Below are 13,431 nucleotides of genomic sequence, written 5' to 3' on the forward strand. Positions count from 1 at the left end.
AATCATAACAAACATATATCACCTAAAAACAATATTTTGGGTAATAAATGGAATCTTTAAGTAGATTAAACAAAACAAATACATAAAATGGAGTTCACGTAGAGACTCTTATTATGAAACAACATTAAATCATTATTTTTTTTAAAGTTCAAGTCACAAATGTTTCACATAGTAGCCACCACGTTTATACCAAGTGCATATCCACCTTATTTATTTTTTAATTTTCATCTTACAAAACTATATATATATATATATATATATATATATATATATATATATATATATATATATTGCAACATTCCTCAATCATATTCATCCCCCAAACAACTTCCATTTTATTTGCCTTCAACTCATACAACATCCTTAAAATATGGCAAACAACCAATTCATCATCATCATATCCATCCTCCTCCCACTAGCCTTTCTAGCATCAGCCACCGCCCACGAGGCACTCGCTAAACAAAACAAAACCGCCACCGTTGTTGTGGAAGGTAAAGTCTATTGCCAAAGTTGCAAATACTTTGGATCATGGTCTCTCACCGACACCGAGCCAATCCCGGCTGCCAAAGTCAGTGTCATATGCAAAAACCACAAGAAACGTGTGAGCTACTATAACGCGTTTGAGACCGATAAAAATGGGTACTTTTATGCAGAACTCAAAGATTTTAAGATGACCCATTATTTATTGGACCATCCACTTCATGCTTGCCATGTGAAACTAGTGTCATCTTCTTTACAATCATGCAATCTTTTGTCAAATGTTAATAATGGTATAAATGGCTCTCCTTTAAGATATGAGAACAAGGTGGTGTTTGGAAAGAATTATGAAGCAGTTGTGTATGCATCTGGACCGTTGGCTTTTCGTCCTACTAATTGTGATCCTGAAACCACTCACTAAACTTGATGTTGTTTTAAAGTGTTTGATTTCATGACTGTTGTAACGTTTTGTATTTGAATCTATCTTGTTAGACTAAATATATATATAAATGTAATGTTATCTTCTAAGAGTAAATTAATAGTTGTCTTATAATATCTAGAGAGTTTAGCTAACTTTAAAATGACTAGATATTATACTATCACAGTTACACTATTCTAGTTTTGTTACTAACTAGATATTATTCTGGAAAATATGATACAAACATTATTATTTCTAGAGAGTTTAGCTAACTTTAAAATGGCTGGTTTACAATAATATACTATCACTCTAAACATTTTGCTATACACTTTAGAGGATTTGATGTCATTTGTTTGGATTAGCATAGTGTGTATGTCGTTTTGATCATGTTTTATAGGTATCCCACAATCCTATCCATAACGTGTTTGATTACTCATTACCGTCGGGTACTCGGGTGGTTAGAAGTTACCCATCCCATTACCCGAAACCTGATTTTAAACTCAACCCTAAAGCTGATTTGAAAAATCAAATACTTAAAAATAAAATTCTAACAATTCATTATAGTTAATAACTTCAAGTTTCTAGAAATTTAAACATATTGTATATATTCGGTTTTGATGATGGTAGACGTGTACAATATAAGAGGAAATGGATGAAAGGTACCTTTATTTCGGCTAGATCATCCGTTCTAATTAATGGAGCTCCATTGGCAGAGTTTGATATTCAAAAGGGGGTACGACAAGGTGATGCACTATCACCATTACTTTTTATTATTGCAATGGAGGCTCTACATGTGGCAATACGTACAACTTGTTCGTCGGGCCTCTTTCAGGGGATTCAAACCCCAAGAAGTGGCCCGCTCCTCTCGCATCTTTTCTATGCGGATGATGCAATTTTCATTGGTGAATGGTGTGATTTAAATGTGAAAAACCTCGCTCGTATCTTAAGATGCTTTCATATTTCTTCGGGCTTGAAGGTCAACCTACATAAGAGCACGGTTTATGGTATTAAGGTGGAACCGAGCCAAATTCAGCAGGTGGCAACGGAGCTGAACTGCAAAACCGGTAAGATTCCCTTTATTCACTTAGGATTACCGGTAGGGGCCAATATGGGTATAACAAAAAATTGGCAGCCGATATTAGATAAGTTTGATAATAAATTATCTAAATGGAAATCGAAGACTTTATCCTTTGGTGGTCGTTTAACACTTATAAAATCTGTACTCGGCTCGATCTTTAAAGCACCAATGAGTGTCTTAAAAAAATTGGAATAAAAAAGGAGGAGGTTCTTATGGGGAGGGAATGAAAATAAAGAAAAGATAAGTTGGGTAGCATGGCAAAGAATACTTTTGGATAAAGACAAGGGGGGTCTTGGCGTTGGTAGCTTAAAAGCGACAAACCTTGCATTATTAGCTAAATGGTGGACGAGATTTAAAAATGGGAGATCATCTCTTTGGGTTAGGATCACTGCTTCAGTACATACGAATATCCAAAATTGGAAGACAATACCGTTTAAAAAGTCCATCAATGGAATCTGGGGAAGCATCAGCAGGTTGGAAGAAGATGAATCAGGGGTAAATCTGAAAATTATGGATCGGTTACGGGTGAAATTGGGTATGGGAGACAAGACTCAGTTCTGGCTAGATCGATGGACTGGTGATTTTCAGTTAAAAAACATGTTTCCTTCTTTGTTTGCTTTGGAAAAACACAAAGCGGTTTTGGTCATAAATTGCTACTGCTTGGTTAATAACGAAACTAGATGGTTATGGAGGTGGAAAGTTGAACCTAAATCTCGCAACCTCAAGGCAGAAGTGATGAGATGTACTGAAGTGTTATCTTCGGTTATAATTTATACGGGCCGGGATACTTGGTTGTGGAAAGACGGTTCGGGTAAAGATAAACTTGGTGAAAGATTGTATATTGATTGTATTTAACATAATACAATAGGTTCTATATTTATAGATCTACAATAGATTTCTAGGGCCGGCTGACATAAGCCAAGGGCTGGCCCATAAGACCATAAATGTATTGACTAATACTCTCCCTCAAGCTAAGGCCGGGGACCGACTCTTAGCTTGGACTTTAAGAATAGAAAACGATCTGATGGTAGCGGCTTTGTGAACACATCGGCAATTTGATCATGTGTAGAGATAAACTGAACTGATAGCCTTCTTTGTGCAACTTTCTCTCGAACGAAGTGAAAATCTACTTCCACATGTTTTGTTCTAGCATGAAAAACCGGAATAGCAGATAGATATGTAGCTCCCAGATTGTCACACCATAGAGTAGGAGCAGAGTGCATTAGGACACGAAGTTCTCTTAATAATGTTTCAAGCCAAGTCAATTCAGCAACCGTATCGGCCAAAGCCATATATTCAGATTCGGTAGATAACCGAGATACAGTCTTTTGTTTTCTGGCTGACCATGAAATAAGATTTGACCCAAGATAAATAGCATATCCTCCCATGGATCGACGGTCATCCAGGCATCCAGCCCAATCAGCATCAGAAAAGGCGGTCAACTGATGAAAGGAAACATCCGTATAGGCATGCAAAACAGGAGATGAGGAGCTGGAAATCAAGAGACCATGACTAGCAGTTCCATGTAAATATCGTAAGATGCGTTTTACAGCAGACCAGTGATTGTCAGTAGGAGAATGCATGAACTGACAAACTTTATTAACCGCAAATGTGATATCAGGCCGGGAGAGAGTAACATATTGTAATGCACCAACCATTTGTCTATATTTTACCGGATCCTCAAACTGAGAGCTATCACCAAGATAAAGAGGGTTACATGTCGCGCACGGTGATGGAACCGGTTTGGACTGGGACAATTTCGCCCGGTCCAATAATTCATTAATGTACTTCTGTTGTGAAAGAATGATATCGGAACCTTTACGAATCACCTCAATACCCAGAAAATACGATAAGGCCCCATGTCTTGTATTGCAAACGATTTACTAAGACATTGCACCACATGATTGATAGCCTGATTGTTGTTACCTGTTAAAATAATGTCATCGACATATACTAGCTAGCATATACAAAAGTGTCCCTTTACCAGAATAAATAAACAAGGAAGGATCTGTTCTAGATCCCCTAAATCCGAGAGCAAGTAAAGCAGAAGAGAGTCGTTCAAACCAAGCCCGTGGTGCCTGTTTGAGGCCATACAAAGACTTATGCAGAAGGCACACATGATTTGGCTTACGAGGGTCAACAAAGCCTTGTGGTTGCTTCAAATATACTGTTTCCTTCAGATCACCATGTAAGAAAGCATTTTGAACATCAAGCTGTCGTAGAGACCATTGTTTGATGACAGCTAATGATAAAACGACCCTGATTGTAGTGGATTTCACTACTGGACTAAATGTTTCATTATAGTCTATACCAGGTTGTTGATTAAAACCTTTAGCGACTAGACGCGCCTTGTAGCGCTTAATTGCCCCATTTTGGTCTCTTTTAACTTTATATACCCATTTGCAATCAACCATATTAGTATGTGGAACACGAGGAACCAAAGACCAGGTACCATTACGGATAAGAGCTGAGTATTCGTCCGCCATGGCCCGGCGCCAATTTGAATCTTTGTTGGCAACGGTAAAGCTGGAGGGTTCTGTGTGAGATGTAGGAATGGAGGTTTGAAATGACGAGGGATTGTATGGTTTAGTTTGTTTGGCTGTGTGCGTAGGTTAGCTGGACGTTGGCGTTGTGGAGGAGGTGGGTTTGGGTTTGGGTTTGGAGTAGGTGTGTGAGTTGATTGGGGGGCTGAAATAGGCTGTGGATCAGGTGGATTAAAGTCGTTAATCGGCTGGTCAGATTGTAGGGTGGTAGAAGATGGCTGAGTGGTTCTTGTTGGGTGAATAGTGGTTGACTGATGGTATCGGTCAAAGGCTGGGGCAGTGGGAACCGGGTTTGTTGTGGACCGGCGGGTGTAAACCAGGTTTGTTGTGGACCGGCGGGTGTAAGTACGAGTTGGTGGATCTGTAGAGTGTGTATGACTAGGGTCGGGTGGTGGGGTTGTGGTGGTGTTTGAAGAATCCACCATGTTTAGGGGAATGGAAGTTGTGGGATAAGATGAAACATATGGATCAGGAGATGAATTCGGGGAGGAGGTGGTAGGTTTACTAAGGAAAGGAAAAGAATTTTCGTTGAACCGAACATGACGGGCAATATAAATACGTTCTGTGACGGGGTCTAAGCATCGATACCCGTGATGAGAGGTGCAATACCCAAGAAAAATACAAGGTGTAGATCGAAAATCCATTTTGTTGGGATTATAAGAACGAAGGTGAGGAAAGCACTGGCAACCGAACATGCGAAGAAAGGAGAAATCAGGTTTATGGTGGTATAAGTGTTCGAAGGGGCTGGTGTTGGAGTTTGTACGAGAGGGCATTCTATTTATTAGGTAGACGGCAGTTTCAAAAGCATAATGCCAGAAACGTTGAGGGACATGGGATTGTGCCATTAATGTTAAGCCCGTTTCAACAACATGACGATGACGTCTTTCAACAACACCAATTTGTTCGCTGGTGTGAGGACAAGAGAGACGGTGAGTAACACCAATAGAGGCAAAAAAAGATGAAAGATTTCTGAATTCCCCAACCTAATCGGTCTGCACAGTTTTTAGTTTAGTGGAGAATTGTCGTTCAGCCATAGTGACAAATTGTGTAAAGGTGGCAAACACATCTGATTTTCGTTTTAAAGGAAACAACCACATAAATTTAGAGAAATGGTCAACACACAAAAGAAAGTAGTTATAACCATCAAACGAAGTCATATGGGTTGGTCCCCAAACATCACAGAAAACTAAATCCAAAATACGAGTACTTTTATAATCAATAGACAATAAATTAAGTTTGGAAGATTTTCCAACAGAACAAGCAATGCAATGAGAATCAAAAGTCTTTGCAGAAATAGGTAAACAATATTTAGAAAGCATAGTCTGAAATAACTGGGAATGTGGATGTCCCAAACGTTGATGCCATGTGGTTGTTGAAGCTCGAGATGTCAAAAAAGCAACTTTTGGATGTTGATGGAGTGGTAGTTTGATAGAGTAGAGTCCATCGTCACTTGGATCCGTGAGGAGGGTAGTGTGGGTAGAATTGTCCTTCACAGCAAAAAATGTAGCATGAAATTCAAAATAAACATGATTATCCTCACAAAATTTTTGTACAGAAAGAAGGTGTTGTTTGATCTCAGGTACATGAAGGACATTGTTTAAGTGAAAGGTTTTGTTAGGTGAGAAAAGTTTTGATGAACCAATATGTAAAATGGGAAGAGCGTTACCATTACCAACACGGAGATGATCATCACTGTAGTAAGATTCTGCAGAGTCAAAACCAGACAAATCCGGTGCTACATGGTGATTAAAACCTGTGTCCGGAAGCCACGAAGTAGACGCTTGTGAGCGATAATCTACATAATTGGCGGACGGTTGTCTCGTTCGGAAGGTGGAGGGATCTCGTTTTGGGCATTCAGATGGCACATGTCCAATTCCACACCTGTTACAAGAACCCCATACCATGTTTTGATTTGAAGCCCAACTAAACTGACCTTGACCTGAATTACGAGAGGTGCTTCCCTGGCTGCGGTTGTAGAAGTTGTTCCCACGGCTGCCACGACCGCCACGATTACCACGGCCGCGACTATAGTTGGACTGACCGGGCCTGTTTGTGTAAAAAGCTTGAGGTGCGGTGGCGGGTGATGAAACAGAAGATGGTTGTAACTGAAAACCAAGACGGCTAACAAGTTGTTGAAGTGCCTGAACTGTATCAGTTGGAACCGAAGGTGTACTAGCTGCTGTGGCAGCTGTAAAAGCTTGAGCATTTGGAATTGCAGGGGCTGACTTTTGGATCATAAACTCATGATCTTCAAGAAGACCAGGGAGTTCGTTGAAGACAGCTGTATATTGTCTAGCAAAGAGGGTTTGTTTGACTCCGTTGTACTCCTCACGAAGACCTGCAACAATAAGCTTGACAGTATCTTTGTCGGGCATGGGTTAGCCAATATTTGCAAGGGCATTTGCATACTCTTGTGCCCTTGCAAGATATGCAGCAGATGTCTCGTCTTTCTCCATTTGTATTTTTAACAATTGTGCCTTCAATGTAAATTCTCTAGAAGAAGTGTGTGGGGCATAGGCTCGTTCAAGACCAAGCCAAAGGTCACGTGAGGTAACACCTTGCACGTGTTGAAAGGATGTTTCAGAGATGGTTGAGATAATTAGCATCCTAACATGTGCATCATTGCACAACCAGATCGTGTAATTGGGGTTTGATTGAGTGACAAGTGTTGTATCCTCCTTTGCAGAGGTTCTTGGAGCGGAGATGGTGGGAGGAGGACATGGAATACTCCCATCAACATAACCGAATAGGCTATGTGTAGTGAGAAAGGGTTGAATCATAAGTTTCCAGTGACCATAGTTTGTAGGGGATAGAGTGAAACCAAACTTATGAGAGTTGTGTGAAGTTTTCTTTGTGGTGGTGAAGGCTGTAAGTTGTTGATCAGCCATGGTATGTAATGGATCTGGAAAGAAGAAAGATGATATGAGTGTATTGTGGAGAGTGGCGGCAGAAAGAGGAGGGTCAGAACCCTAAGCTCTGATACCAAGATAAACTTGGTGAAAGATTGTATATTGATTGTATTTAACATAATACAATAGGTTCTATATTTATAGATCTACAATAGATTTCTAGGGCCGGCTGACATAAGCCTAGGGCTGGCCCATAAGACCATAAATGTATTGACTAATAGGTAATGAAGATATCTTCACAGTTAAAAGCTTAAGATGGGAGCTCGATAACGTAACGCACCCGGTAGTCGAGACAAACTTCTGGTTGAACTTGGTACCAATCAAGGTTAATTGTTTCATATGGAGATTATTACTTGATAGAATATCTACAAAAAATGCATTATTAATTAGAGGTATAAACGTGGGAGATGACATTTGTGTTCTTTGTGGGTTATTCTCCGAATCATCGGAACATTTAATGTTACATTGTCGTGTGTCCAAACGGATATGGTCAATTATCCATAGCTGGGTTAAGGTACCAGGCCTGCCTGACTTTGATTCGGTAAAGGAGCTACTGGATTACCCGATGAAACTCAAAAGGAAAAAGGACGAATGCATGTTAATACAAGCTATCTATATGGTGACGTGTTGGTTGATTTGGAGAACGAGGAATGACAAAACATTCAAAAATATACCAATATTAGTGGACAAGGTGGCTATGGATATCAAAGCAACCTCTTTCTTATGGATCGTGAATCGGAGTCGAAGATCAAGTGTCGATTGGGAAGATTGGTGCATGTTCAATTTTGTTAACTTTCCTTTGTAATTGTTTGGTTGTTTTGCTTGTTTCTTCTTATCCTTGTTGTCTCTTTGTTTGTATTGGCTCTTGTAACTTACAAGTCGCCATTTTTCGTTTTTTATTATATTGGCCTTTCAAAAAAAAGGTAAACAGGCGATAATAGCACAAAATACCATTAACTTATCCAAACCCGAGAAAGAAAATATAATTAATCTCACGTATCTAGATACTATTAACTTGAAATTTAATTGTTTATTGGATAGTATTGATAGTCTCTTTGGCTAACAAACCTGGTCTAGTTAGACTGAAAACTCTTAACGCTTCACTAAAATAGCAAGTTATATAAATGTTATTGTATTCATGAATGAAATACGCGATTTTATATTTAATAAACATCTACAGTTAATTGTTTATGTTAGATATGATTCCATTATTTGTTTCAGCCATACAATATATAAAACATATAATAAGTGCCATTCACGTCTTCAATAATAATAAAAGGCGATAAATGTGTCTTTATAGTTTTGTTTAATCTGAGTATGTTGAACCTTCTAAATGATTGAGTGTTTAGTCTTGTGATCTTGTCTCTTAATCATGTTATTATTGTTACTAAAAAAACCTTACCGGTATCTTATTACATGATAATTAAATATGATTTAAAATTCAATTCCAAAACTTGCATAGTAGTCACCACGTCTCTAAATCCAAAATCCACTTAAAAAAATAAAATAAAATTCTTTTAATCATGTCAACAAACTATATAAGCACCAACATTATTCATCTCACAAACAACTCTCATAGTCTCATTGCCTTAAAAGTATCAAACAACAAAAATAAGAAAAATGGCACAAACAATCAATTCATCACCATCATCTCCATCCTCCTCCCACTAGCCCTCCTAGCGGCAGCTGCCACTGCCCATGAGATACCAGCTAAACAAGACAAAACCGCCACCGTTGTGGTGGAAGGAAAAGTGTATTGCCAGAGTTGTAAATACTTTGGATCATGGTCTCTCACCGACGCTGAGCCAATCCCATCTGCAAAAGTTAGTGTTATCTGCAAAAACCACAAGAAACGAGTGAGCTACTATAACGCGTTTGAGACCGATAAAAATGGGTACTTTTATGCAGAACTCAAAGATTTCAAGATGACCCATTATTTATTGGACCATCCTCTTCATGCTTGCCATGTGAAACTGGTGTCATCTCCTTTACAATCATGCAATCTTTTGTCAAATGTCAACAATGGTATCAATGGCTCTCCTTTAAGGTTCGAGAACAAGGTGTTGTTTGGAAAGAATTATGAAGCAGTTGTGTACGCATCTGGACCGTTGGCTTTCCGCCCTCCTAATTGTGATCCAGAAACTATTCGCTAAACTTCATAATGTCGTATTCGAGTTTATTCTATTATGCTATACTCGGTGAATTAGCAGTTATTTACCTAACATTGTTTGTACTAAACAGTTATCAAATATGAAACTATAGGTTATCAAGTGGTGTTTAATGATTAGACTCAGATAGTGTTGAGTGTTTTGACAATATGATAAAAAATTGAGAAATAACAGAACATATTAAAGCACTTACAAAATATATCTTTAGAAGTCCAATGGCATTAAAGCACTTACAAAATATATCTTTACAAAATATATCTTTAGAACATATTAAAGCACTTACAAAATATATCTTTAGTCCAATGGCACTTACAAAATATATCCATTGCCTGCTTTGTGCAAACGGTTTGCTCAAACAAATCCTCATCTTTTCTTGAAGATGAACTACTCGGCTTGCAAATCTTTTCTTGAACTTGATCGTTTTCATCATCCGGAAGTATCAAAAACGAGCTGGAACTTTGTTTGGCCTCAAATGGTTTCTCCTGCTTTCTTGGTCTTCTTTGCCTCACAAACTCTATCGGTTTTCCAAACATACTATTAATGTCATCCATGGCTTCCTTTAAGTTCACTGTGGGCTCCACTAGCCCATGATGACACACATTTTCCACCTTTGGCTCGTCTGATATCGTGGACCCCACGAACCGATACACAACTGTATCTTCTCTAAACTTCGGTGGCGGAGCCCTCTTAGAACATTCTAGAGAAACATCCTTAGGATTTGGAAAAACAAATGCACCTTTTGCAATGTTCGAATCCTTTTTGTGGTCAAATTTGTCTTTCTTACTATTGTTGATATCTTCATTTTTATCATCATCTTCATCATCACAATATATTTGAAATGGTTCCTCTATGGGTCGGTTTTTATTTGTCTGGTCAACCATGTCATCTGAGTCATTATCATTAAACACCTTGAAGTCATTTGCTTTGCTTTTATTTGAATTGAATTTTTGAAACGGTTCCTGCACGAGTCGGTTTGCGTTTGACTGGTCAACCATGTCATCTGAGTCGTCATCATTGAACACCTTGAAGTCATTTGCTTTGCTTTTATTTGAGTGCTTCTGCAATGGTTCTGGGCCTAATGGAGCCCAAAACATGCTGTTTATTGCTTCCATGGCTTCTTTAGTGTTGATAGTGGGCTCCACGAGCCCGTGATGGCATGCATCTTCAGCTGTTGATTTTCCAACAATGGCGGTTTTTGCAAATCGAACGACCACCGTGTTTTCACCAGCTGGTTCTTCAAGTTCACCTCCACTACTTTGTGAGATTAATCTTTTGTCCTCCGGTTTTCTCGGTTCAACTTGTGTTGGAGGTAAACTATCCTTCTGTAAGCTTCTTGCTGAAGGGTTTCCAGTACTTCGCCCTTCGCGACGCTGCATGACATCAGCGGGAGATTATATAATGAAGGGCATTTTGGACATCAAGTAGAAACAGAAACTTAAAACTGTAAAGTTTATAAAAACCAACCTGAATTCTTTTGTTTTTGTGTTTTTCCCATCTTAGAAGAAACTGATCAAATGATTTTTGAAGCTCATCCGCAGGCTCTGCAAGACTGCCACATCAGCACTAGTTAGAATAGCCTTAACATTTAGGATTGTTTGTATGCGTGTTTTAGTAACGATTATCGAATAATCAGAATTAGATAATCAACTGTAACAACATATTAGATCTACCCTTAATAAAACAAACTGATTATTCAAAAGTAAGTATTTGACAACTAAATTATCATATAATCAAAAGCAGAAACTTACTTTTGCACCCCTAAATGATACATCTTCTCAGCTTCATTAAACTTCTTCATCTTCTCATAATAAAGAGCATAAGCCTGGTAAAACAGTGACCTTTTGTTCCCGATATGATTAGCCTTCATATGCTCCAAAACAGCACCAGGATCATCAACATAATCCAACTTCACACAAACAAAAACATATTTAACAAACTTTTAAAACCCTAATCATTTGGCTATACATAGGGCTGTAACCGAACCAAACATTCGACAAACCGTTTGACGGGAAGTTTGTTTGTGTCCGTCCGTTTAATAAATGAACGAACGTGAACAGAGAATTTCGTTCAATTACCTAAATGAACAAACACGAACAGAGGCCATCTTCGTTCAGTTGTGTTCATGAACGTTCAATAATGTGTTTGTTTATGTCCTTAAATGTTTGTTCATTAAAGGTGAATAGCATTTCTTATGACTTTTCTAATCTTATCATATAGATTTATACATAATTATTAACTATAAAACAAAAACCAATACGAGTATCATGTGATTAATTTATATGCAAATTAACACATAAATATAAATGTTAAAAAAAACACCAACACAAACTTGGTAGCCAGATCGAACCATTGACACTAACACTGAACCATTCTCGTTCGTTTGTGTTCATGAATCGTTCACAAACAAGCTCATTTCCTTAATAAACAAACACTAACAAGAACAATAAATTCCGCCCATTTAGGTGTTCATGATCCATTCACTTTCACGACAAAAGCTTAACAAACAAACACGAACAAGACCTTGCTCGGTTCAATTCATATGCATCCCTAAATTTATCATATGTGATTAACTTACATGTAAATTAACATAAGAATATTAAAAGTTAAAAAAACACCAACACAAACTTGCTAGTCAGACCGAAACCGTTAACACCGACCATTCTCTAGTTAGCCAAATCAAATAAAACATTTCTTATTAAACAAACCCGAACACCAAATTCCATTTCGTTAGGTGTTGGTAAACCATTCACATGTTCCTATAAAAGCTTAACGAACAAACACGAACCCTAGCTATACATATTAATAAACACTCCAAAATCAAAGTAAACAAAAGTAACCAATCAACTAACTACCATTACCAGTTTCATCCAAACCCGAAGGTAGCGTATATCGTTGCGGTAACGAGTATCGGTTTCGAAAGACTGAACACATTTCTGAAGAAACCGTGGAAGCTTCTGGTTGAGTAGCTGAGGGGGTAATGAATCGGTCATCTTCCTAATTCCTCTGTAATAATAATAATAATAAAGTTGTTATTAAACCAATGAATCAAAGTTAATATTAATTAGGTTTAGAATTAAAAGTATAGAATAATAAATAGATTAATCACCTGAGCCAAGGCAGAAGAGGATCTGAGCCGTTGTAAGTTTTAACGTCGGAAATTAGTGTCGAGAAGAAGTTGTCAGTGCTGGTGGTGGTGTTTGCCATTGCAGGATTTGAATTTGAATTTGAATTTGAATTTGAATTTGAATTTGAGTTTGATACAGGGGATTATTATTATTATTATTAGGATGTAATCGTTTATGTTATTTGTTCGTTTACGTTTGTTTGTTATTAGTTTCCATTGGCGTCCATTTTTAATACTAACGAACATGGATAAACTCAATTTTATACACGAATTTTTGTTCGGTAGAGTGTTTGTGAATCGTTCGTTTGTTCAAAAAAAGCTTGACATGCGAACATGGACAAGGTCTCGTCTGGTACAGTTTGTTTGTCCTAAACTAGGGGTGTCAATCGTGTCGGGTTGGCGTGTTGACGGGTTGATGGGTTTTAGGTTGGCGGGTTAGCGTGTTGAAGTTCTTCAACCCTAACCCAACCCATATTTTTATTTGTGTCGGGTCGTGTCGACTCATTTAAATTCGTGTCGTGTTCGGGTTGTATTTCGGGTCAACCCATTTTACGTTCATATACGAATATTAGTAATATATATTGACTTAGTAATAAACTAAACAATTAATTACTCTTATTCATATAAAACTTGTTAATAATTTTTTATAAATCTAATTGTTTTTGTGTATTTATCTCTCATTCTTAATTAACAAACTTAGGTTTACATTTTTAT

General features: G+C 37.8%; 3 protein-coding genes across 3 annotated transcripts; 2 read left to right on the top strand and 1 right to left on the bottom strand.

The window, feature by feature from the left end:
* The first annotated feature begins 370 nt into the window (after window positions 1–370).
* Window positions 371–898, top strand: LOC143531638 (non-classical arabinogalactan protein 30-like). Its single transcript, XM_077026892.1, has one exon. It carries the CDS (start codon window positions 371–373, stop codon window positions 896–898), a length of 528 nt encoding a protein of 175 aa, XP_076883007.1.
* Window positions 899–8,948: 8,050 nt separating this feature from the next.
* On the top strand, window positions 8,949–9,578 carry LOC143531639 (non-classical arabinogalactan protein 30-like). The gene has a single exon (XM_077026893.1). The coding sequence runs from the start codon at window positions 8,949–8,951 to the stop codon at window positions 9,576–9,578; it is 630 nt and encodes a 209-aa protein (XP_076883008.1).
* A 275-nt stretch (window positions 9,579–9,853) lies between these two features.
* On the bottom strand, window positions 9,854–12,797 carry LOC143531640 (uncharacterized). The gene is made up of 5 exons (XM_077026894.1): window positions 12,700–12,797; window positions 12,452–12,596; window positions 11,342–11,499; window positions 11,058–11,142; window positions 9,854–10,963 (listed from the first exon to the last, which is right to left on the bottom strand). Exons 1-5 carry the CDS (start codon window positions 12,795–12,797, stop codon window positions 9,854–9,856), a joined length of 1,596 nt encoding a protein of 531 aa, XP_076883009.1.
* Window positions 12,798–13,431: the final 634 nt, after the last annotated feature.

This window comes from Bidens hawaiensis, unplaced genomic scaffold, assembly GCF_021521415.1.
Source record: "Bidens hawaiensis isolate Kalapana, Puna unplaced genomic scaffold, B.hawaiensis_p1.1 tig00009196_1, whole genome shotgun sequence".
NCBI classification, from domain to species: Eukaryota; Viridiplantae; Streptophyta; class Magnoliopsida; order Asterales; family Asteraceae; genus Bidens; species Bidens hawaiensis.